The sequence below is a fragment of the Melospiza georgiana genome, chromosome 3 (genome assembly GCF_028018845.1).
Source record: "Melospiza georgiana isolate bMelGeo1 chromosome 3, bMelGeo1.pri, whole genome shotgun sequence".
NCBI lineage: Eukaryota > Metazoa > Chordata > Aves > Passeriformes > Passerellidae > Melospiza > Melospiza georgiana.
This window is the reverse complement of record NC_080432.1, coordinates 57,528,091-57,554,701: the sequence shown is the minus strand read 5'-3', so window position 1 is coordinate 57,554,701 and position 26,611 is coordinate 57,528,091. Positions and strand designations below refer to the sequence as shown.

The window sequence follows — 26,611 nt, the reverse complement described above, 5'->3', positions numbered from 1 at the left end:
ACACAAAAATATCCAAATGATTTTGTACATTTTTCTAAATAATGAATGCATATTATATCATGAACTATAGAATGATAGAAAAAAAAACTATTCAAAACACGGATTTAGCTAATAGAATGGTTTCTTGTAGGCTGAAGCAATGAGTTTATATTTTCATCAAATGGTCTGATTTGATTGCTACCAGTTTTAATGAAAACAAAACCAGACCTGCTGCCATCCTAATGCTGTACTGCTCTCTCTGTGTTTCATCTCATATGCCATTAGGCTTGTTTAGTTGTAGTTCAGGCCCAGAAAGTAATGGGTGCTCTCTCTTAACTGTGTGAGCTGGGGCTGTCATCTCACAGAGTGAGAACTCCAGAACAGAACTGGATTCAAGGGGGTTTTTGACATGTTATAAGTAATCCTTTCTTCATATCTCAACTCTTGCTGCTCTGATGAAATGAGAGTTCCCAATGGATTGGTGGTAAATTGTAATGTCTCAGCAGCACATGTGGGGCTGGCTGTTTTGCCTCCATGAGATTAGCCTCCTTGGCTTACTTTGAATTTAAGATGCCACCATTTCAACCTTAAAAACTATTTTCCTCCTCTCTATTATATACTAAATTCCCCTTCTTTGCTTCCCATATCATGTATTAAATTAGTAGCAGGGTGCTTGGCTGGTGCTGATAGGCAAATTTTTTAAGCTAACCCCTATGAAATTATGGCCAAAGGAGGAGAAATATATGGAGGGAAGTTTAAACTAAGCTATTCTACATCATACCAAAGGTTAAAATAAATACAACCTTTGCTGTCAGTGGCACTTAGGTAAACAATTATTCATAAGGATGTTGTAATCAGGCATTTTTGCAGTGACTTACAGCAGGATCAGCTCCAACAGAAGGAAAGAACACTTTGGGAACAACAGTCTGTAAAGCTGCATATCAAAGCCTAAATTTCAATAAGGCAGTCATTTACCCAGCTGGATTTCTGATATCAAAGGAGTAATGAAGTATGTGCTTTGAGAGGACCTGATTATACAGTTTTTCCTATCTCTTCATTATATAGGGATAAAAATCTGTATACATAATTTTCCTAGAAAATGCCATAATTATGGCTATCCTTTGGGTCTGCACCAGAATATGGATTTGTTTCTTCAAGGAGACTAAAGAAAACTTGGGGGAGGAGTGGTTCCTAGGAAATGCAGGCTTCTTTTACTGAAAACTAATACTTAAAGTCATTAGACTGACTTAAATAGTAATGTGTGAAATATAGTGGGCAAATTTACCAGAATAAGTGTTACATAAAATTTTACAGGCACCTGCACACTTAATCTCTAGGTAAAAAGGTACATTTGCATCTAATTGAATCCATCTTTATAGCAGTATTAAATTCAGTACAGCCATAAATACCAGAACTGGTATGGGAACAAATTTTCTGTCTGTTAGAGGAAGATGTGCATCTGAATTTGTCAAGTACATTTACACCACTCACGCTTGTGAACAAACAAATGAGCAGCTCTACCCTAAAATTGGGTCTTTTCTTTCCCAAATCCCAATTGCAAGTAGGAACTGCACAGGCTTGTCTATTACTGCCACCTACTGATAAAGTGATAAGCAGCCGACTGAGATGAAAAAGTTCCAATACCAACTAGTAATGGCCAAAAGGGGGATTCTGAATTAATACACAAACTGTCTGAAACAGAGAGCCAGCACTCCTGGTTTTGTGGGCTGCATTGTGTAAGGTTTCACCTGGCACTGGGGCAGTGCTGCACTGCTGGGGTGCAGTTAGACCTCATGCTTCAGTTCCAGACTGCTCAGTTTAGGAAGACAAAAGACAAATACATTATTTGGCTAAACAGGTCAGGTGTCTGGCCTTCAAAAGCTGGGGAAGTCGTTGTGTGTATCAGCTGGAGCTCATTTTCCAGATTAACTCAGATGCCTGTTCCTCAGTGCTGCTGAGACACCAGTTGTGCCCTTGGCTCCCTGGAGCAGGTGAGGAGCTGCTAACAGCAGAAAGGCTCAGCTCTAGGCCAGAGTGAGTCCTCGGCCCAGAGAGCACCCAACAGCTCCCTCTGACTGCTGCTCTGTTCCTTCACACCCAAACCTCACTCCTGCCTGTTGGGCTTTTTATTTTGGGGGTGGGGGCTGTTCTCCAATTACTGGAGTCTGGGCCAAAACACAGCCAGAACAGAGCTTAGGCCACTGCTTATGCTAAGAATGGCATTTTAGGGAGAATACACTAGGCATGGCATAAGGATGTGTTTCAAAAAATAACCCATGCCACAAAATATATTTGTTGTGTAGCTTCTCTGCACCGTACCCTCCTGTGTCCTTGAGCTTTAGGTGGCATCCTTGAGCCCTTCACTCTCTTCGTGGCATACTCTAAAGATATGCACAGTTTTTCAGCAAAAGGATGGAATAAGCCATACTTTATAGAAAAGAATCATTGTGACTTTTAAAAAAGCTTTTACTTCAAATAGCAGTAACTTTAAAGATATTGACTGTGTAACAATCTGTCTCTGGCAAGTGTGGCTCACAAGACTTTTTATCCATAACTTTCTTGGATAAAGCTGTTCACTATGGTGGATTCTTGTCTGAGAGGCTCCTCCCTGGAGAGCATAGCACCTTTTATCCTACTCATCAGAACAGAATACACATAAATAGATTTCCACTATATATACCTGCAGTGCTGATATGAACATGTCAGTCATACCCTTAAAAGATCAAGTGACAAAACTTCAGGTGCTAAGATTCTCGAGAAAAAATTCCTTGACAGAAACTTTGAGAACATAAAGAATGTTATAGACAGCAGCCTTTCTGATGTGTTCTTTCTCACCCCTCAGATGCTCTTTTAGTATTGAGAGTTTGCTCTACACTCTGGAAAATTACTTCAAAAAGCAACTATGAAATACAAATTAGAGTGCCATAAAAGTGATTACATTTGTTTATAGTTCTGTCCATACCAGCTAAGCAAATACTTGTAACAGGGGTGTGAATGTATAAACAGAATCTGGATAAACGAAAAAAAGTACATTAAAAGATCATTAAGGAGGCCAAGTTAAGCACTTGTTTATGCATTTTCCATTTGCTTCTCTCATTTGTATGTACTACTATCCCAGCTGCCACTGCAGGAATTCCCACAAGGCACAGTATAGGCAGTGCTCAGTTAATGAGCAGTTAGTCAGTACTATTTTGGTGTTGTTATTCATTGTGTAGCCCCGGGCCTGATTTACTCACAAATTCTGCTTTCCATGTAGAGCTGTTCCCCGATGAGCTCCTCTGTGGTGCTCATCACAGGTTGCTTCACAAAGTATCTCCACAGCATCCTGGAGGAATATGAGGGTGGAACTATTTGCATCTTACAGTGGGAAGCTGAGGCAGAGCCTGGGCAGATTGTGAGTACCTGCTGCTCCAGAGTTAGCTCTTTCAGCATCTCACTCAGCCATCAGCTCTGAGTCCTCAGCTCTACAAACCGCAATGCCTTTTGCACATCAAACACAAAGAAACTACGTGGGGAGAAAATTAACATGAAAGATTTAGCTTTGTGATTTTCCTGGTCTTGTCAGTTCTCCCAGGCAGCAATGACCCTTAGCCTTGTAACCCCTATTTTGTGCTCCCACCTCACTGACCTTGCACTTGCTGCAACAAATGAAGCAGCCACCTGGTGCTTTCTCCAGCAGAGCTCATCCATCCTAGGGTAAGGTAAGCACCATGATGGGAAAATAGCAAGAGATCATGTAAATGATTTTAAATTAAATACAGCCTGAATATTATCTATCCAGTGATAGATAATGAAATGATAAAAAATATTGTGGCAAATGTGCTTTGCAATCCCCCAACATCTTATCTGTTTACCAGGCCTGTGATTAAAAAGTGTATTTGCCATTGTCGATATCTGTAGGACTTTCTGCAAACCTTATTCTCTTCTGTACATGCATCCTGAAGTCTTTGTGCCATTTGTTAAAAATAAGTGTATTCTAGCTGCATGTGAAGAAGCTAACCCCACCAGCTGGCTGCTGCCTGATTATTGGATATTTGATGTTCCACACGTCTGTGAGACATTCCTGTTTGCTCTCTGAGATGTGCTTGTCAAGATTTAGCTGCTGCCACATGGGTCGTTTTTGAGTCCATTTCTACTTCTGCTTGTCATGAAGATGTCAAGGAGTCAACTTAGACTGTAAAATTTATTATTGCCATATTGGTAAGTTTGGATAAATGTTACCTAATTCAGCACAACTTAAAGCTGCTCCTCCAAACAAACAAGAAGATGCAAAAACTTAATTAAAATAATAAAGGGCTTAGCAAAATAATAGACAAATAATTTTAAACAAAACTTCCTTAACTGGAAGTTAATTCATAACGTGTTAAGTGGAAAAATGAAGAAGATTATACTGTGTACTACTGAAAAGCATTTAAAGAATAATGCAGTCATCAGACACAGTCAATATGGGCTCTCAGAAGGCAAGTTCTGTTTAAGTAATTTGATCTGCTTCTGTGGTAAGGTCACTGCCTGCTGGATGAAGGGAAGGAGGTGGATGTAGTTTTTCTGGATTTTAGTGAGGCTTTTGATGCTGTCTCTCACAGCACCCTTCTGGACAAGTTGTCTGACAGTGGGATGAGCAGGTTCATCATGTATTGGGTGAAAGACTGGCTGAAGGGCAGGCAGAGCTCAAAGGGTTGCAGTGAAAGGGGCAACATCTGCCTGGTGAGCAGGGAAGTTTCTCAGGGCTCAAATCTAGAGCCAATTCTGTTCATGATGTTTATCAATAACCTGGATGCAGGAGCTGTGCACACCATTAACACATCTGCTGGTGACACCAGACTGGGAGGTGCTGTTGACTCTGTAGGAGGCTTTACAGAAGAATCTAGATAGACTGGAAGTGAATAATGGGACAAAATTTAACAAGTGAAATGTCAGATCCTGCTCCTAGGATGGAGCAACACTAGGTACTCCCAAAGGAATCTGGGAACTCCTCTGCATCTGCACTTCATTGCATCAGAAAGCTGAAAAGGGAAGCAATAAGACATTTCTTCTGTTTGGGAAGATAAGAAAAATCTATTCCTTGTAAAGACCCTAAGCAAGGTAAGGCAAGGATTGATAAATCCTCAATATGGACAGTGAATCTGTTTAGATTATGAACACTGGAAAAAGAATAAAACACATTATTGGGATGCAAATTTATAACCCTTTAAACTAATAAAGCCCTTCACGCCCTGATCTGTAATCTCTTTTAATATTTTTTCTTTAAAAAACTAAAGGCATAAAGATTTTGTGAAAAGTAATATATCAGTGTTACTGCTACCTGGGGAGAAAGTTAAGCCCCAAAGCCCTAAAAGGGAGTCTCTCACAAGACCTTCCTCTGCTTTCAGACAGAGAGGGCAGAGATCAATAAAACACAACTCCCTGGGGAGGAACTCTGCTAAAATGTACACAGCTCCACACTGATTCTTGTTCTTCTGTTCTGCTGCTGCTGTCCTAAAAATATCCCAGCTGCCCACTCAGGGCAACAATTAGGCAAACAAACATTAAAATAACCCTGGAATGCTCTGGACTGGCAGGCTTTGGTACATGGGTGCAGCTCTGGTACCCATCATGTCCTCTCTGTGTCAGACACAAGATGCTTATCAGAGGGACTCTGAAATTTGACAGAAGCCTCTTAAGTTTGCAAGCAGCCTGGGGAATAAAATTTCTGTCTCTTCTGTCTCCAGCTCTTGTGCCAACATGTTGTGCCTGTACTACAGTTTGTGTGCCAGAGGTACCCTTGAGCCTGTACTGTCAGAAGAGGAAATCTGCTCAGAAATAGCATAATGAAAATGGTGTATTTTTTATAGAGTTCTTATAACCCAAATCAAAACATAACCAAACTCAAATTTTTCAGGTTTTTTCAGAAAAGTAATTTAATACTATCTAGAAGTTATATTCCAGGTCAATTTTTCTTTTCATAGTATACATATTCATGATTCTTAAATCTTGGAAAAAATCTGATTTTTTAAAATTTTTTAAAAGCATGCTTAAAACTCAGTGGCCTTGAAGCCATGTTTAGATACTCCAATATCAGCTTGCTTTGCCAAAATGCTAGTCCTCATAAAAGCCCTCAAGAATGCAAATTGAAACTTCTTTACTTATGGGAAATTCTGGAAATTGGGTTAATGGTTGGGTCTGGTCACCTCGTGATTAACATCCAGGTGCACACAGTATCATACAGATTGTGATGAAATTGGGAGGCTTAGGTAAAATCTTTGGCTTTCAAAATCTTGTAGAGATGCAACAGAAAAACGGAATAAGACAGGCCAATCCCCTACAACTAAACTGTGTTAGTAACCATTTCCTACCTGACTTACAAAAATGCACATGTATCATCCTTTTGACCTGGATATCCTGTTTGTATAATACAGAGAAACAGGTTTCTCCTGGTTTGTATGTAATACAGTTACTTATCCTTGAAGATGGTAGGTAATGCCAAGGGAAAATAAGATATTAAAGGATGAGGTGCTCTGTTTTGCCTGCAAAGAAATAATCACTCGCAGGTATTAAGATCAATTCCCATAGATCACCTGGCATGGGGGGAGAGCCTAACATATTGGGTACAAGGAATGTAGCCAAATCTAAGTAAATATTAATAGATGGACCTGTTTTTATTTCTGCAGCTGAACATGCTGAAAGACAAGTAAAATGTAAATAGGGATTAATCATAGCATTTTTTGTGTAAATTCTTCCCCTAGTACTACTATTTGCTGACAAGTACTCAGTTGCATATTAAATATGTTTTAAGTATGCTGCAAACTAAAACGGATGTATTTCCAAGACATTTTAGTTCTGCTTGTAAACCTAATATATAAAGGTTAAAATCATTGGTTTGCCTTCTAGTATCTCACTCCACTTGACGAAAAATTAATCTTAACTAAGCAGTTTGAAAGGACTGTAGGCATTTTCCAGCTACTTCTCATGGCTTGGGTATTAAAAAAATATAGTCTTCTTTTTGTAAAAAAAAATAATTCATTTCCATTCTACTTCATACAGATCAGTTTCTGTTACTAATTAAATGTGCTTCTAATAGACTAGCACCAGCAGTCATTCATTTGGGCCTTACAGCTATTATACATAATCTTCTAGTTTGTATATTAAGAAGAAGCAAAAAGCAGAAAATTATGTACAAAAAGTTTCACCTGAACTTGAGGAAGAAATTATTCACTGTGCTCGTGATTGCATACTGGAACAGATTTTCTGGAGAGGTCGTGGAGTCTCCCTGTCTGGAGATGTTCAAGAACCATCTGGACACAATCCTGTGCCATGCACTCTAGGATGGCCCTGCCTGAGCAGGGAGGTTTGGGCCAGATGATCCCCTGTGGTCCCACCCTGACCTGTTCCGTGACTCTCATTCTGAGAAACCTTTGCTTATTTATCCATATCACTTTTCCAGGTAGATTTGTCCTGGGCAGTCTGAGGAAACAAACTTCTCCATGTCACCTGTGTGCAGGAGACCAGAGACAAGTAAATTCTCAAGGTGCTGATAATACTGTGTGTGCTCTCCTTCATTTGATCGTATTTAAACCCTGCTAGTCAGGACAGAGCTCTGCAGTCAGTCCTCAGGCACCCAATTTCACAGCGGTGGCTGAAGGTAACAGGTGAAGCCGAGCTCGGATTATTGACATTTCATAACGAATTTAAGGATTCTTGGCCGTGATCCAGCCGCAGTTAAGGACACTTTGATTGTCTAACACACCCCCCCTTCCGGAATTTCAACCCAAGAACATGTTACTTGCTGGAATAAAACACTCCACAAACAGTTGGCGAGCGCCGCAGTAGGTCTTTGCCAAGGCGAAGCGCTCTCTCCTTTTTATTGAATGGGTAAAGGATTGTTCTGGAAAGCTATTTTGTTCCTAACGCAGCGACTTTTGAGAAGGGGCATTCAGCGGATTATCGAACAGCGATTTCCCGGGGAGGGTTTTCCCCCGCGGCCGGGGGCAGCCGGGCGGTCTCGGAGAGCCGCACTCCGTGAGGGGGACGCGCCGCCGCCGCCGCCGGCCCCTCTCCCGCGCCCCCGCCATGTGAGACGCGCGGAGCCGCCGCGCTCCCTCGGCGCCCCGCGGCATTGTGGGGGCTGTAGGCGGCCGCCGCCGCCGCCCGCGCCGCCGCCGCCCGCCCGGGCCGGGGCGGGACTGCAGCTCCCGGCGGCCGCGGGGCAGCCGAGCCCGGCCCGGCCGAGCGGGGAGGAGCCGCGGGCGGCCGAGCCGGGCCGTCGCGCCGGCGCCGCTGGGAGAGGCCGGCGCGAAGGGGAAGGGGCCGGCGGCTGCGGCGGCCAATGCGAAACTGGCTGGTGCTGCTGTGCCCCTGTGTGGTCGGGGTCGCGCTGCACCTCTGGCTGCTGCTGAGCTGCCCCGGGACCCACCCGGCAGGTAGGAGAGGGGCGGGCGGCGGCCGATGCCTGGGGCAGCGAGGCGGGCTGGGCTCCTCCACCCTCTCTCCCCAGGCGCGGAGAGGTCGGGGCTGGCGGGGCAGGTAACGGGGCTGAGGCGAGGGGAGAGCCGAGGGGATGCTGTGCCCGCGGGGTTCGTCGGGCGGGAGGGAGCGTCTCGAACCGTGGAGCGGCGGAGAGCAGCGCAGGCTCCGCCGCCCGACGCGGGGGCACCGGGCGCGGTGGCGGTGCGGGGCTGCCGCGGGAGCGGGGCTGCAGCTCCCGCCTCAGAGCGCCGCCGGTGCCCTCCCGCTCCCACCGAGGCACGTGGGGAAGAAATTCCCACCGATCCCGCTCGTGTCGCGTCATTCCCGGTCCTAGGAATAGCTCTTCGCACTGCGTCGTGTTTGCCTCAGCGGGATTTAAAACCCCTGTGCTGCAGAAAGCTATTCATAGGAGCGGGTATCATCCAACACAAGTGAAATCCGACCCTTGAGGGCTTACCTTGTGCTCCTTATAAAATGAGGTGTAGTTTTCAGGCCACAGATCCTCATGCCTGAGGAAGCGGACATCTGTTGGAACAGAAACTTTTGTCAGCTGCCCACAGGTGCTGTTTGACGATATTAGAAAATACTGTACATGAACACGTAATGGTGTTTTTTTACTTGGAGTGTGCTTAGAAGTGCTTAGTGACCCAGTAGCCTGTTCACTAATGGACCCACACTCTGAACTGGTGCCTGTTTCCATGCAGGGTGCGCACAGCTGCGAGGAAACGAGAGTCTGCTGATTGCCAGTGGCAATTAATAGTGCAAATAGGCAAGAAGCAATTGCACTATTGCATAGTCTGAAGCTGCAGGGTTGTATAGGTGTCTGTCTGTATTCTGGCTTTTGCATATCACATCAGCATCTGTCACACTTGAATTATAAAAGAAATGGAAGGAAACAATTTCCTTTTATAAAAAAAAGGAGAAAATTTTTGAACTTCTAGCCTGATGCACGTTTGAATTGCTTAGTTGGTTTTCTTAATTTTTGACAGTGCTATTTCAGAGCTTCAGAGCATTAATTTGGAGTTACAAGTAGCAGTGTGGAATCTCGTGATGGCCTTTCCCATGTAAATGTATTTTCCACTAGTAAACATTTCTAAAGAAAATCCAGAAGTTTCTCAGTTGGTGTTGGTGTGAATAAGTGGTTTAGGTCACTTAAATATTCACTGTTAAAGGTATTAGCAAAAGTAGGAGTAACACAAATTTGTAAAAGAGCAGCTTAAGAAACTTGTATATCGAGGTTCTCTCTGTTGCTTACTGCATGGATGAAGTGTCCCAAGGAAGCTCCAGCTAGAATTAATTTAGAATGATTTACACAGAGACCAAAGACTCAAAAGGATAAGGGTTGACTCTGGTTGAGTCGCAACATTCAGGGTGGATCCCCTTGCTTTTCAAACTCCTGATGGAGCTTAGTGCAGCTAAGTCCAATCTTGGTCTCCAGCTTCATCAGAGGTTTGCATCTAAATGAATTAGCAGCACTTAATCAATGACTAATTTACAAAGTGATTTTCCTTTCCTAAAAGTGAGTACAGAGGGTGAGAAATGATAGGAAATCTAGGTGTATGTTTCCTCCAGTACCTCAAAGTATCCATTAATTGTTGTTATTCTTTTTTTTTTTTTTTTTTTTTTTTTGTAGTCTTTGGACTGGGAGTGCAGGGACTGCATGAAGTACTTGCATTGTACCCCCTGGTTTCTGTCAGGTTTAGGGGCAGGATTGAACCAAAGGACCACACACAGCCGACTGCTGGGCACCAAGCTTGGATATTCAAAATACCAAAAGACCAAAAGGCAAAGTAGTTCCATTGTGATCTTCCACTGCAAAGCAAGTAGGCAACATTTGCTTCTCGCCCAGAGCCATAAATTAACTTTTTTAACTTAATAAATTATTATTCACCAAACTCTTGGTTTGGTGAATAACACCTGCTCCATTCATTCACTGCAGTGGTTTTAACTCTGTGCCGTCCAAGCTGTACACCCAGCTTCTCAGCATCCTGTTGCATTAATATTGAAATTTGTGCTCCTGTATCTGTGTGGAATTTTGTCAGTTTTTGAGGGCCAACAGGATTTGCTTTAGTGATGGGTCTGAGCTCATGTTTGTAGGAATCTGAGGGAAGCAAAGAATCAGCTTTCATCAGTTTGCTGCCATCAAGGTCATCCCATATGTTCCCATTCCATTCTTCAGGGGGTACAATTAATTTCTTAACCTATACAATGTCAGGAGGATGGAAAGCCCACATAAACATAAATCTGATGTTTTCCTCCAACTTTTTTTTTTTTCTAATTTTCTTCCTTTAACTGATTTTGCAGGTGCTCCATTTTCAAAGGCAGTATTAATTCAGTTGCCTTTAGGAGTTTTATTTCTTCCTTTAGGTATAGTACCCTTTTATTGTTATTCTTGCTATCTTGATAAGCAGCTTCTAACCAGGTTCCCAGCATTTTGTAAATAATTCCTTTTCCATCCTTTATCTGACAGCCACCTTCAGCTGGCATTTCACAGCTGTACAATCATGCCAGTTAACACAACCCCGTTCTTCTGAGAATTTGAAACTTGGACTTCTTCTGTGCTTTCCTAAGTAATCTGTGCTTCTGTTTGACATCCAGTCAAATATGCCAATTTGTCACAAATGAGTGGTTTAAGTTGCTTAAAAAATCACCATCAAAGGTAGTAGCAAACCCAGGTATCCTCTGAATTTAACCTGAGCTCACAACTAAGCACCTTGCAACCTTGCAGCCAACTCACTGATTTCCTGCTGCTCCCCAGCCCTGCAGTGGGACGGGGAGGAGGATCCGGGGGAGGAAAAAAAAAAAAGAAAAAATAGCCTCATGGATTGAGAAAGGAAGGAAGAATCAAGTTAGAATTCATTTAGAATGATTTGCACAGAGGCTGAAGATGCTTTAAAAGGGTAAGGGAGACCCTCCTGTTGAGTCATGAGATTCAGAGTGGACCCCCTTACTTTCTAAACTCCTCATGGAGCTGAGGTGCAGCTAGGTCCAGTCTTAGTCTCAGACTTAGTCAATGATCTAAAGGATTTAGCAGCACTTAATAATTCACTAATTTAACATTTACAAAGTGATTGGATTTACTGTAATTGCTACAGTGACTTGGTTATACATCCCAGACAACAACATTCATGCTACACTGGCAGAAGAGTATCTAAGTCAGCCCACACATGCATGCACACTGACAGAAAGAGATATATTTATATACAGGGATTTATGGGTATCAATGTATAGAAGTATACCTGTTAAAAATTCCCCTGGAGTTCAGTGAAACACTCACTTCAAATATCTTGGCATTTCTCAGTGGGAAAGAGTTGAGCCTCAAGGAATGTAAGGTTTCAGCCCAGGCCCTCTTATCAATTTTGGATGCTGATCCTCAGAACTTTGCAAACTGGAGCATCTGTGAGCTCCGAGAGACATCCTGCTCAGGGAGTCACTGACATCCTGCATAGCCTGCTGTGGTACAGGAGAGCCAAAGGCTTCACTCAGGACCAGTTCTTAGGGTTCTTCAGATGTTTGGCTTTAGTCATTCATAAATTTCAACCCTGAGCCTTGGTTGGTAACTGCTGGAATTTTCAAAAATCCAGTGACTATGGAGTGTGTTCCACTCAGGGTACAGTTCAGGTAAGGAATGTTCCAGGCTGTCCGGGGGTGACTGATTACTGCTGCTGTCGTTCCCTCCTTGGTCAGGCAGCAGGAGTTCCTCCCCATGGGCAGTGTCACCCTCGCCTTACCCATGGTGGGGCTGGTGCCTGCTCCAGTCAAGGGACACTTCACTGCCCAGCTCATTCCAGAGAGGCTGATGGGAATTCCTGAGGTAGAGCAGCCCTGAGGAGGGGGAGGAACTGGGAAGTTGGGGAACGAGAGAAGCAGCTTTGCTCTTCAGAGTTCCCCTGTTTCAGGCAGTTGTTATTGGAGTTGATGTTCATTGCTGTAAAACCATGCTGCACTGGATAGTGTTAGGAGAACTAGGATTTTTAGGAAGTGGGTTTTTTAACATTGAAAGAGCAAGTGTATGGTTTCTGTGCAGGCTTTATTTAGTTGTAAATAAATGCTATTGTAAAGTTACTACTGAGTAATGTGCTCATGCTGAGGGGAGGAATAACTATGCCTCCGCTAAAATAAGAACATATGTCATCTGTAGGAAAACGCTCAGTACTGTACATGTGTTGTCTTTTTGTAGGCCCAATCCTTGCATGGTATTTAAGGAAGAATCTGTCTCTTAGCCTTCAAAGTACCACAAAATGTACAAGGTGTAGGTATGGCTGCCTTGGCAGAAGAAAGGATGAGCCAAGGGACCTCAGATGTCTTGTGTGTTGTATTTTTGTTATTATTCAGAGAGTTTTAGGAACATTAGTGACTTCGTATACAAAAGAAAGAAATGTTTTAAAATTTATTAAATTTCTTAAAAGGCTTCTTGAATCTGAAGCTACTTAAGAGGATCTGGTAGTGCCTGATAAAGCCAGTCTTGTTTCTCTTGAGTAATTTTTTTTCCTTGTTTACTACTCCAGCTGCTCTTTACTACCTATCACCTGGAATCCCTGGTGTGAATAAAAAGTAAATCTTATCTTGGGGCAGTGTTTTGCAGTAGCTGTGACATAAAAATGTGTAATTTCTATATTCTCTGGTATTTCTGTATAGTTGTGTACAACAGTTGAGTGCTATCTCAACAGCTGCAGAATTAGCTACCAGTAGAGGTCAAAGACAGAGTGAACAGCAGTTCTGTATTTGAGGAGTTTAATTACCCTCCCAAATAATCATCACCACACATTCAAATGGAAATCTGTCAAAAAGTTGATAACCTGTTTTAGTGATTATTTACCTTGGCTTCATTGACTCACTCACACAAGATTGGAATAGACAATCCCAGCCATCAATTGTGCTTACTATTTCTATTAAGCAGCTCTTGGTTTCTGTCATAAAATGGCAGGTGGACAGCCTACATTTATTTAGTGAGTGCTCAGGGTGGCTTTTTGTCTGTTCACTTGGATTCCTGGCAGTCATAGGAAGAGGCTGTTCCAGAGGCTTGTTGTCCTGATTAAAATTATGTTCTCATTTCTAGCCTGACCTTACTACTTGCACCTGGTTTATGCCCTTTAATTCTTAAGCCTTTCAGTCAAAAGGGTCTTTGTCCTCCTTCAAGTATGTCTTCAGCATGTAACCATAGGGGTCAAAGGTGTCTGTTTTAAACCTTTGCTTTCTTAACTCGAGCACTTCAGGTACTTCTAACTTGTAGTGGAAAATAGAAAACAGTTCCAGAAATAGAAAACATTTCTAGAAAACAGTTTGGTTTTTTATCTTTAGGTCAGATGGCTTTAAATGTAAACAGTGTTCCAGTCTTCACTCAATCCATTTTCTTCCTCTCTAGGACGTACCTTTTGTAATAAAGTCTTCCTTTTAACCACCCCTTGTGAAAGGCCTGTAGTTTGCCTGCATTCTTGGCCCTCAGTTGTGTCTCTCCCTGTGCAGTGTTCAGACTTTCCCTGTGCTCATGATCACATTTACCTTGGTGTCACAGAAGATTGAGTACACTTCTTGTAGGAGCTACTTAGTAATTTGAAAAAAATAAATAGGATCAATCCTGATACCAAAGGCCTTTGTTTTAGTGTCCTGTTTTCAGTGGCTTCCTGCTTTTTTTTTTTTTTTTTGTTCATCAGTTAATGAGACTGTAATTCACACTTCTGAGCAAGATTTGTGCAGGAACATGCTTTTAGGTTTAATTGAAATCCTTGTCTAACTGGTTACAAACAAGTGCTATCCAAAGAAAGTTCATGAGTAGGAAGCTTAGTTAATTTTTTGTAAAAGTCTTAGATAAATGCTAATTATAAAATGACCTCAGAAACTTGAGAAGGAACAGACAGACCTGCTTTTAGCACTCCAGGTGGATTCATTGCTAATTGTGTGTTTTAATTGATGGCACAAATCTTATTGAGTAGGAAGTTACTCAGTGTCGGGCTTCAGCTACAGGGACTAATCAGAAAGCCCCACACATTCTGGGGAATCTGCTGCTGCTTTGCTGATGCTGCTGCCCTTTAAGTTGTTATTCCTGTTACGTTTCTGAGGGGGGGGGTGGCAGCTAAAAATTGGCCCATTTGGATTTGTGAGAGTCAGTCTTCTACTAGTGAACAATTATGCAACAGATTAAAGCCCAGCATTTTCTAGAGTCTGCTTGTATGCCATCTGTTGTCCTGTGGCACAGCATGTACTTCTTCAGGCACTGGCCTAATGGAACCAAAATGTGGGAACAAGCTACGAGGTGAAGTTTTGCTAAAATATGGGAATTTCTTAAGAAAGAATGTTGTCTGAAATCTGGTAGCCCTGTCTGTCAGGGAGTAGCCTGCTTGGTCACAAAGTTATTTCATCTTTTGTAGGCGTGTAAAGACTTACAGACTGGGGGCCTTGGCAACTGAAACTCAGCAGGTCAGGTTTGGCATTGGCAGGAGATGTGCAGTCCTGCCTCAAATGCCAGTGGTCCCCCACCCTTCATCTGTAAGATCTTTGTATGACATGGCTATTCATGGATAGGCCACCCCCAACATAAAACAATCCCCTAACTTTTGATGGGCACAAAATAAGCTGATGTTATTTTCCAAATTAATTGAGGTTTTTTTTTAGGGTTTTCAGTTATTCTGTAGACAGATGTCCGAGACATTGCGAACTGCTGATGAGTGTCATGGCATTGTATTTTTGTATTTTGGCACTGGAACAGGGGGCAAAGAGGACAATTCTGCCAGAGTTGGCTGAATTAAGGTTTTCAGCAGTTATCCTGTAAATTGCCCAGAGTAGAACAGCCAGAAGAGAGCAAGTAGCCTTCCCTGGGAGCAGACTTTTGCTCCATGGCAGCAGGGATTGGTGGCTGATTTTCATCAGGTAAAGGTGCTATACTCTGCTTCCCCTGCCCTGCCACAACCCCAACCCTTCCCTCCACAAAATAAAAAAAGAAAAGGAGGCATCAGTTTGTGCTGAAAAAAGATTTCACTTTGTTTCTTTTGACTTTTCTACTGATATTTTAGCCATTGTTCCCAGTTTTGTCTAGAAATGTGCAAGTATTATATAATTAAGGTGTTTTAGGGTATCATCACTCCACCACTGTTACTACTGCCACTTGGCAACTCAGAAGGACCCTGCTGTCCTATTTCTTCTAAGGAATGCTGTTGATGTAAAACAAGCAGAAACCTCTGCCTGCAGAGGTTTTGTTCTTTGAATCTGTAAATCTTGTCTAAAAGCTTGCCTGCCTCACAGAGCGCTGCAGAGACCAGGGGTGCACATCTTGGCACTTTGTAGCTCTGGGGTGAAGTCGGCACTGCAGGGAGGTCAGGTAGCTCTGCTTGCAGCAAAACATGTAACGCAGATGAGCTGTAGCAGATTACTTTAAGTGAAGTAGATTAAAAGGGGGAGAGAGCTGCTTTTCTCTTTGGTTTGTTCTTTTTCTCTGTGTGTGTCAGCATTCTGTGAATACAAATCTTTATATTGAGTTAATTCCTTCCGTCGTGTTTGTTTGGATCTTTAGCAAAGCAGCAGAGAAGAAAAAAGTATTAAACCTCAGGAATATGGCTGCAAAATCACAGGAATAGGCAGAGATAAAAACGTGTGGGGTTTTTTATTTTGGAGGACTGTTGCTTATCTTATGAAGTGGATTAGTTGGGAATATTCTAAATAACTTCTGCTTGGCCTACTTAGTTCCATTCATTGATTTATTCAGGAAGAAAAAAAAAAGAAAAAAAGCTGCATTGGTAGCAGAAGACACAAAGCCCAGCTTTCTGTGGAGCTTACTTATTTTAGCTGTGTCCAGTGGAGGTGCTCTGGTGCCTGATATTGCAAGTAAGCCTACACTGCTGTGTTTCTCAGTGCAGCACTAATGAGTCTTTTCTCTGTCCACTCCAGTTGCATGAAATGTGGAGACTTAGTCACTTTATGGACTACATATTATGTCAAATTTCACTGAAAATAACTGGCAAATTTAGTAGTTGATTGGGGACTCATCAATAGAAATATGTTTAGCAAGACTGTGTTTGTTGACAAAATCAAGCTAAATGATCTCTCACTCTTTTCATCTCCTTATAATGAAGCAAATATAATTAACAGCCTAATTTGACATTTTATTGAGAATCAGTCTCATGGGAAGAAGAGGTGCATGTTCATCTTTGTAGTTTGGGGTTTTGAAAAACTTCAAGAGCTGTTGGCTGCTGCTGAGGTGGTTAAAATCTGAGCAGGGTCAGCAGACTGCCTGTCAGTGGTGACCTCTTTCCATGGCCAGCTCAGCAGGACACACACCTCTGCATCTTTAGTTGTGTCTTCTAATGGCACAGCTTTGTACTCTACATATGCACTTGTTGATTTTTTCCTGTGTCTCTCCCAAACTTTGGTCTGTTGCTGGTTCTCAGTCAAGCCTCACCCCCACTTTCACCCATTTCATGAAAACTGGTGCCTGAGAATCCTGTGAAAGCCTCCTGAAGCTGATACTGAGGTGAAAATCTTTACCAATAAAAGTACAAGTGTGGTCAGATGTCAGAGAATTGTGTGGAAGCCAGTCCTTACAAATAGCAGAGCCCAAGAAAGCTTCAGTAGGAGCTTACCATGAACAATGTGACACAAGGTAGTGACAGACTGGACTTGGTAGCTTAGAGCTGACACAAGTACTGCTGGCAGCTGCTTGCTTTCATGTGTTTGTAGGTTTTGCTGTGGATTAACAAGTAGGCTTTGTGTATTTATCTCAGGTTCTACTGAGAAGTCCTGGGGTAAGTAATGCAACCAAGGTGCAACTTGGAATAAGTAAGGGTTCAAAAGCAAGGTAGGCAGGGACCTCTGGGTTGGAAAGCTTCCTCTCCTTTTTCATACCTTTGGTCTGCAACACTTTTAGGGTTTATAATGGAATTTAATGTGTAGCTTTTTTCTTTTCCTTTTTTTCACCCCCTTCACAAACTACAGAATTTAGTTTTTTTTCTTGTCTTTGAAATCAGAAAATATAGAGGTGTAATTGACTTGCACAAGCAGTTCCAGGTGAGAGCAATGTATATGATATGATACAGTCCAACACTGAAAATTTTGGCCTAAAAGTGCACAGAAATAGCATGGAAGTTAAATAGCTTTGGTCCTCAGTGGCAAGTATTGATTGCTTGTCTAAATTGTCACTATTGACTTTGAGATCAGCAATGTTTTCTCTTAAATTAGGCTGCATCAGAAAATATTTATGCTCATATTGGAATTATTCTTATAAATTAATAATAGCTCTATTTTTTCCCTGTACTTCTCACTTTATCTACCTTTTTTAAAATAGTGCGAGTTCAGAGAAACGCATATGAATCTATTTTCCTGAAATCTTAGCATTCTTCCTATTTTTCCATAGGAAGTAGAAATCTTTACTAACAAGCAAAAAAATGTTTTGTCTGTTTTGTCAAAGTAAGCTTGCTTTTTTTTTTTTCATTTTCAGTGGTTTTAAAAGTAAAATTACATAACTCTTGGGACAGAGAAGACAGACAATCTTCTGAATATAGACCACTGCAATGCTGTTCAGAAAGTAATAGGATATTAATTCTGAAGCATCTGTGACATTAACATTGTTCCCATGTGGATGGTTCATAAGGAAAAGCTTCACTCATTTTAAAACAGAAACTAATTAAAAGTATATTTGATTTGAGTAGCTTATTTTTAGTTTGCCTTTTTTTTTTAATTCATTCAAGCTAGCTTATGCTATTCTGAGTCAAGTCACTTGTGCCCTTAGTTTTATTTTTCTTTAATTTTGATTTAGTGGGATGGTTCTGCTTCTTGTTAAAAGTGATGTCTTAAAAAAGAAATCTGTGCAAACAGTACCTCATCTGCAGTCCACAAGTCTAGTTGTCATATTAGACCTATGAACTTTATACTGCAAGGCTTGGAATTAAGGCTGAAGAATAATCAAAGGATTGATGAAGAACAAGGGAAAAAAAGGGATGTGTAAGCAGGGATTTGCTATAGTGTTGTACTTTATAAACATATGTCTGTCTCATGTAGCTCTGCTGTCTTGGAGAGTTGGTAATTCTTGGCTATGTAATGACCTGGCTATGTATGAGGACATGCAGAGCCTCTGGATAAATTATATTTACCTGTATAGAGGAAAACTAAATTGGTATTTTGATTGAACAGTGTGTTTGACTTAAAAGTTTCTTCAGGTATTTATAGGGCACTAGATTTGCTGCTCTGTAGCAAACAAATCTTATTCCTAAACCTCACCATCAACTCAGTTATGGTTGTTGTTGTAAGAGGTGCAACAGTAACTTCAGTGAAAAAATGAAGACTGTAACTAATGGCTCATTGCTTGGGATTTTAAGTTGTTCTGAGCCTAAATTGATGGAAGCTTCTCTTAATAGGTTAATGTTCAGCTTAAGTAGTTGATAATCTTGTAGCTGCTTTCATTTAAATAATGGTGGAACTTAACCTTCTTAGAGAAAATCAGTGTTTGCATTATTAGAACTAAAATATTTAGTGGGAAATAGAATGGGAAAGGTTACCTGTGGAAACATCACTGTAGTTTTTCTGCTTTTGCATTGTTCTGAGAATCAATTCCAGAGCAGTTTTATTTGGCTTTTGGAAATGGTCCTAAAGAACAACAACAAAAAAATCTTGTTGAAATCTTGATATTGATTCAGCATGGAACAGAGCAAGACCATGGCCTCTCCATTGCCTGCTGAACACTGACAGTGGGATATAAGGCTAGATGGATGTCTGCTGGGATTTGGCACAGCAGTTTTTGTGGCACATGCTGTGAGGTCCTGGGTTAGTGAGCAATGTAAAAGAACCCATCTATTCAACTTCAAAGTGGAGAAAGGGAGTGCTGGTACAGAAGGTGGAGTCTGGATAATAAATCAACTCTTTCTAGTGGGAGTTCACAATACAGACTTGGCAGTGTTTTTAGTCTCTTAAGTAGATTCTAAAAAATCTTGTCTGTGCTATACGCAGTTGTTTAAAGTGCACTCACCACTTATATTTGTTTTCTTTATCTGCAGCCCAGTGAAAAACATAGTGAGATGAGAGGGAAGTAATCCTTTGCTAAAGTTAAATACAAATCTGTCTTAACTCTAGGATGTCGGATAGATTAAACGAAGCAAATTCACTTTAGCTACTTGCCTGACTGTTTACAGGCTCTAAATCAGAGCTTCTCAGGTCTCTATCTGGTCATAATCCTGCTTGAAATCAAGTTCAGGTTTCATGATCTCTAAATTAAAACAGCACAAGCTAAATCCTGGATTACAAGTACTGGCAGTGGCATCCAGCTTTGAATAAAGCCAGAGCATTCCTGTGTAGGGATGTAACACCCTGTGTGAAGGCAGAGTGGTATTCCACTTCAAAAGGTTAGAAATAATGGTCCTTGAGATCCCACACTGAAACTGTCAGGCAGAAAGGTGGTCCCAGCAACTTTAGGAAGCACAGGGAAAATGGGCATGTGAGTGAAGGTTTTGATGTATTGAAAATGTTTCTCTGATTCTGAACCAAGAATACAAAAGTAATACTGCTGCTTGTTTTTAGTGTTTCAGTTCTCTTGCTTTTGAGATGTCCTCTAATCACAGAATTTCAGAATGGTTTGGGTTGAAGGGACCTTAAAGATCATCTAATTTCAACTCCCCTGCCATGGGCAGGGATGACTCCCACCAGACCTGGTTGCTCAAAGCCCCATCCTACCTGACCTTGAACAATTCCCAGGATTCAGTTAGCCACAACTTTTCTGAGCAGCCTTTTCCAGTGTTTTACCACCATCTGAATAAAGAATTTCCTCCCAACATCTAATCTCAGTCTCCCCTGTTTTAGTTTAAAACCCTTTCCCTTGTCCTATCACTGTCTGCATTGCTCACCCTCCTTTTTGTAAGCCCCCTTTAAGTTCTGGAAGGCTGGAATTAATTATTGCTTGCAACTCAGGCTTGTGGTAATATGTGCATAAAGTAAATACTTGTCACTTTCTCCTTGTAGGTCCGCTGTCCCTCTTTCCTCAATGGAAGCTGAAGCACTATGATGTTGTTGTGGGGGTTTTGTCAGCTCGGCACAATCACGAGCTCCGCAGGGTTATAAGGAGCACTTGGTTCAAGCACCTGAAAGAACATCCTGCCCTGAGCCAACGGTAACCTTCACTGTTCTGTGGTTTGGCCAGGGGGGCAGGGCTGTCATGCTGGAATATCTTGATTTAATAATTTTTGTTTTAAAGTGTTTCCTAGTTTATTTGTTTGTTTGTTTTTTAGCATCTTGTATTCTGATAGATTTTTTAAAAAGTCTGCTTAATAGTATATAAGAATACTTCTTGCCTGGGGCTGTAACTACTTTTTATACACTGCTGTTTGCTTTTGCAATTACTTGCCACTGTTTATTAGTGATGTATAATCCTTTCTGTTTTTTGTGTTGCAATGTATGGTGTGCAGCTTGAATCCTTGGTAATCTAGGATTTTTGAAAGCAGGCAGGATTGCATTTGGTGAGAGAACCACAAAAGCTCTTGCAAACAGCCTCAACTGTAAAGTTCAGGTTTATTTCCTACTGAACCAGGTGCACCAAACTGCTGCAGTGTGAGTGGCACTTCCTGATTGCTTGCATAGACCTGACATGTGCAGACAGGTCTGTTTTTGCTGAGAAACTCTGCAGCAGTTTGTCCCCAGAAATGCTGCTGCCATCCTCACACCTTGGTACCTGCCTTGCACTGAGAGCATTTTGCTGTTCCCAGATTTGTGTCAGCATGCAGCCTGGAGTGCAGCACAGCCACCTCAGTCATCTAAAAAGTGACCTTTCATAGCTTATATGGAGTTCTGGGAGGACATTTAGCTGCTAGGTGAAAAGATAGGCAAAGGTGGATCCTTGCTCTTTGTGCTTACTTGATGTCTTCCTACTAAGGAATAACCATGATTGGAGCTGGAGAGGAACCTCTTGTTTTGCTACAGCCCAAAGCTGAAATATTTCATTGTAACAGACAGTCTGGAATCCTTGTTCCTCCTTTGATGCTTATGTGTCTTTTTTCTTACTATTTTTTTCATTGACGTTTGAATGCGTAGTATTTAAACAATCTTGAATTAACTAACAAACCCGAGCTAGCAGGGGCAGGTCTCTGGGATCCTTCAGTGTTGCCTTAGGTCTTTTTTCTGTTTAGTGTGCTAGCTGTCTTTTATCTCATTTCTAGCTGCCAATCTTCTTGTGACCTCATAATGTAAAATGTTACTGTGGATTTGGAATTGAGCTCCTATGAGGGGATTCATGTGGTTGCTCTGCATACCAACTGTCATTGCTGATTTTTAAGAGGTTCAAAATCTTAACCCTGTGAAAGGCAGGTCACAGTGATAAAATTAAGTTTATTGAAGATGGAGGGAGGAGGGAAGAGAACTGGTGTTAATAAAAGCAAATTATTTTAGTGTCCTTGTGAAGTTTATAATAGGTGCGCATGGTTGTGCTGTGCCAGTGAAGGACAGAGAAGACCCCTACTCCTGCAAACTTCTGAACATCAGCAACCCAGGTATAGAAGTTGACTTTTAAAAATTCTGTGGTCTGAACTAGAGCTAGTCATCTCTCCTGAGAGTGGTTTGAGGAGTTTCATTGAGACAGCTAGTCTTGAAAACAAATACCTCCTAGAACTTGTTGCATAACCTTCCTGTAGGTACTATGTGCAGGCCAGAAAGGGAGAGATTTCTGGGCGTGTGAAGGGCAGTCCATTGACTTCTAATGGATTCGCATTTTTCTTGTGTCACCAGACAGTCTCTCCCATGTACAACACATTTTTACCTGAAGTATGTGTTAAATGAAGTTGGAGAGGCAAAATGACCTGACATAGTGTCAAATGTGAATAAAATAGCAAGGTGACAGTCTTGAGTGTCACATGGACTTCTCTGGTGACAAAGTGAATTCTCTAAGCAAGTCTGGCTGATTGGTTTTTGATTCTGCTTTAGAGAGAAAACAATTAAGAAATGTAAAATGGAGGAAAAATTTAAATACCATACAAAAATTCCTAACTAAAATTGTATATTTTTCCTGTCTCCTTTTGGATTTTATTTCATTCTTGCTCTTTAATACGAGTTAACTAAGGACTGCTAGGTACCTGAGCCATGATTGAACACAAAATGTAATTTCTGTTACTTTCTCTTTGAATGACAAATCCTCTGTTTCTGAGTATAAACGGTACCTCAGGGCTTAGGTAGGCGATAATGCCGAAAAGCAGACAGCTGAATTAAGTGGAGGTGTGTGCCATTTTGATACATGAATAATTATTTTATTATGCTAATATACATGTATTCATGCAGTCAAATAGCATTTTTGTCTTCCTGCTGTGGATTTATTGTGTTTCTAATCTTTGCCCAGTGGATATGTAGGCATTGAGTTGCAATTGCTATTAGCCTGCGGATTGCTGTATCACTGAACTTTTTCTTGCTGCAATGTGCAGCCCATTGTATTTTCTTTCACTCCAGTGTTTGATTATCCTTGTGCGCTTGTTAGCCATGCTAATTAACCAGAATGCTTTGCATGCAGGCAGTGTGCTTTGTGTGTGTCCAGGAACTATGAACTTTTCTCCCCTTACCTCTGGCCTTTCCTTTTCATTCAGTTTTGAATCAGGAAATTGAAGCATTCAGTCTCCCTGAGGACATCCCTTCTGTGCTGTCTGAAGACAGAATTGTCAGTGTGAACTTCCGTGTGCTTTACCCCATTGTCATCACCAGCCTCGGGGTGTTTTATGAGGCTGATGGGGTGGGATTCCAGAGGAACATCACTGTAAAGCTCTACCAGGCAGAACATGAGGTAGAGTGCTGTAGTTATTTTTTGAAAGCATGATATCTCTTTTCTGTGCATTAAGTTCTTAAAGAAAGTGACATGCTGTGTTGGTGAGTTAGAAGAGAAATACTTAACTGACAAGTTTATGAATTATATTTTTCTTCTGTTGCATTTTAAATTCTCATATACATATATAAAGGCACATCCTGGATGAAAAAAGGATGAAATTCCCCAAGTGCTATGTGTTAATCTAGATGCTGTTATGAAAGAGCACTTACATTTAATTCCAATGCACATTTTTTTGTTTGTATTTGGTGTTCTAAATATTGATGGTTATTAAGGAATAAAAATTAAGCTATCTAATATATTTAAAATGCTTGCAGAAACGTATATTTAGTGTCTTCAAGCAGAGATGCAGGACAGCTGTAATTTTTTCTTGTCTGTTTTCTGGCAAGGCATTTTAAGATTTCTAGAAACTGATACAATTTACTGGTAATAATCAAACTTCATTGATAATTTCCCCCAGTCCCAAGCTGTTATGGGCTTGATAGAATAGCTTTGTGATTTGGAGGAAAAAAAATTTTGAGCAATATTGTTGTATTTGATAGATTACATTTATCTCAATTTGATAGGCCAATTTCAAAACTTCTGCCTGTGCTACAGTAAACTATGACTTCCATGATGAACTTCCAAGGAGTTTGGTTTATAATAGCCGTAAAAAAAATAAAGTTATACTGTAATCAAGTTCATGTTTCCTAAATTGTAGAGTTCCTAAATGTTCAGTCTGATAATTTTATTTGCATTAGATTTTTACTTCCAGTAAGGGAGAAAAGTTGGTATCATAAGAGAGCTTGGAAACTGTTTTCCGAAGATTGGAATTTGGCAATACAGAATCTTTTTGTAATTTGTTATTATGGAAGAGCCATTTTATGGCCTGTATAATGCAGTAGCACTTTCAATGTGTGTTGTGTTTTTTTTTTAATCTTGTTTATTTCCCGTTGTTCACAGGAAGCCATCTTCAGTGCTCGCTTTAGTCCACCGAGCTGCGGAGTGCAGGTGAACAGATTGTGGTACAAGCCAGTAGAGCAGTTCATTTTGCCAGAGGTATGTGCAGTGCCAGAACTGCCAGCAGTTCTTTTAAGTCATCTGGGCAGACTGACTGATAAAAGTGGCCTTGGCTTGAGGCAGAAAAGGGCGAGTGAAAACCTCTAGAATGTTAGTTCACAGAATCCCAGAATGGGTAAGTAGTTGCAGGGATATGCTGAAATCCAATATTTGTTTTACAGCATCCTATTATCACAGCTAGTTATAAAGCATAAGCCTGGAAAATATAAATTGATAAAAAATTACTTTGTCAAATAGTAGCAACTTCAGAAAACTTATCTATTTCTGGTTGCAAACTGTACCTGCTTTGATTCTGTGGGAGAGTTCAGCAGAACATGTGGTGCTTCTTTTCCCCTTCTGCTTTATCAGACATTAGCACACAAGATAGGAAGGGGAGGATGGCACAGGTTTCTAGGGAACAGCTGGAAAAGAGGTTTCTGCATCTGATGTCTTGGACATAACATCAGGATATTGTGTGTTATGTTTGCAGTGACAGGGTTGTTTGTTTTTGGTATAGGGATATGGAACATACTTGTGGCTGCATAGGAAGGAAGAGGATTTAACACAAAAGAAGAATATCGTAGGAAAATACCGTGATGATTTTGCAAAAAGGAACAGAATACCCTTAGGAAAATACTGTGATGATTTTACAGTGAAGGTTTAATGAATAAAGGTTGGTGAAGGAGAATTCTAGTTAGCAGACCCTGTCAGGTACAAGGAATTGGTCTCAGTGGACTAGTGATCTCTCACTAGGTATCTCAGCTACCATTTTAGACAGATTCCCTTAATTTAAATATTTTCCTGGACTCTTGCTGCTGTTTCTGTAAGTTGTCTTCAAGTCTAGGTTGTTTTATTACTAAAGAAATTGTGTTATGAAAGAATGAAGAAAGAAAAGACTGAAGAGGGAAGAGAGGACAGTTTGGGCCAGTTTATTCCCTGATTTATTCCCCTGGCTCTATACTAATGAGTGCATTTGGAAATCTATTAATTTTAAGGGGAATCTGCAGCTGACTGATTGATTTATCATCTTAGACAGTGTTTACTGAATACTCTGCAGGTTGTTATGCTGGCAGGAGACCTTTCAGGTGAGCGGACCACTTGCAGTATTTTGTGCATATGCTTTGGCAATCTAATTTCATACTAAAATGATTAAGGGTTTATTTTACGTTTTTAAAAGGAATATTGATTACCCAGTAATTTGGTAGTCTATCAGGTGAGCCTTTCCCCTGTAAGACTTTGTTTTGAGATGCTAAAATTCCAGGCAGTTGTAATTTTGCTATAAATGGTTGCAGTTTTCCTGAGAGGCAGATGGGAAATGCTTCCTTGAGAGAAAGAATATTAGTATTCATATATTTCTTTGTGTGGGCTCCCTTAATCTGATGTGTGTCATGCACTGAATGCTTACAGGGTAACACCATGTTTCTAACGTAGATTAATAGGGCTTAGGCACAGCATGCAGTCTCCTGTGATGCTCAGGATGCTGAAGCACACACAGTGATTCAGAAGAGGTGGCAGTGCCCACGTGTTCCTGTCTGCTTGTTTGAGAGCACTAAATTTAGTGAACTGTTTAATTGTCACAGGATGCTGTCTGAGACAGTGTCTATTCTCTGTCTTTCCACCTTGAAGAAGCAATGGATTGTACAGACTGCTGAAAAGCTTCATTCATGTTGCAGCTGAAGTGCTGCTCTTTCTGCTTGTCTTGGGGAAAGGAAAGGAAAGGAAATGCAGCATTAGAATAAGCATCTGGCAGGCCAGATTGTGAGAGACAGAATCAATTATTCAGCTTTGGAACCACTGAAAGCACAGAACAGCAGAAGCACCAGCAGATAACTAAAACAAACAGGGCTCTTACAGACAGGTCTTAGCAGTGCACTTATTTTGTCAAAAAGCCTTGGGCCATTTGCATGAAGATGGGACTCTACTGCACATATTCTGTATTACTGATGGGGAGTAGTTGGAGGAACAAAAGGCACAGCAGTGTTTAACATTAGGAAAGGAGTTTGGCAGGGCTGCATTATGTCAGTTCACTTGTTCGGTATTCACTGTAAATGCCACTGCGCTCTGGCAGCAACAAGGCTGGAATTTCAATGGGGAAAAACAGATGATGTAGTCTCAGGTGTGCCACTAATGTTTTTGCTTGAAGCATTTTCAGGCCTCAGCTTTCATTAACTGGCTTAGAGTAAGGATAGCTGAGGGCTAAAGCCATTAGAAAATTTGCTTACGAGTCTCTCAACCTAGAAAATAATGATAGCTTGCAGCCTTAGGACACCTTACACCGAGGTTCACTGGTAGTGACTGATTAAGACTCCTGGTACATTTAAAGTCAGTATCACTAATAGTCAGTGGTGAAAACTGTAATGTCTCTGCTTGCTGAGGCATGAA

At 41.2% G+C, this 26,611-nt stretch overlaps 1 protein-coding gene across 1 annotated transcript in view; it reads left to right on the top strand.

Annotated features, from left to right (window-relative positions):
• The first annotated feature begins 8,226 nt into the window (after window positions 1-8,226).
• Window positions 8,227-26,611, top strand: part of B3GALNT2 (beta-1,3-N-acetylgalactosaminyltransferase 2) — a 27,965-nt gene continuing 9,580 nt past the window's right edge. Inside the window, exons 1-5 of the mRNA XM_058019395.1 lie at window positions 8,227-8,375; window positions 20,359-20,506; window positions 21,778-21,878; window positions 22,959-23,152; window positions 24,134-24,229. Of these exons, the coding sequence (XP_057875378.1) occupies window positions 8,282-8,375; window positions 20,359-20,506; window positions 21,778-21,878; window positions 22,959-23,152; window positions 24,134-24,229 (633 nt within the window). The 5' untranslated portion in view covers window positions 8,227-8,281. The remainder of the gene's footprint in view (window positions 8,376-20,358; window positions 20,507-21,777; window positions 21,879-22,958; window positions 23,153-24,133; window positions 24,230-26,611) is intronic.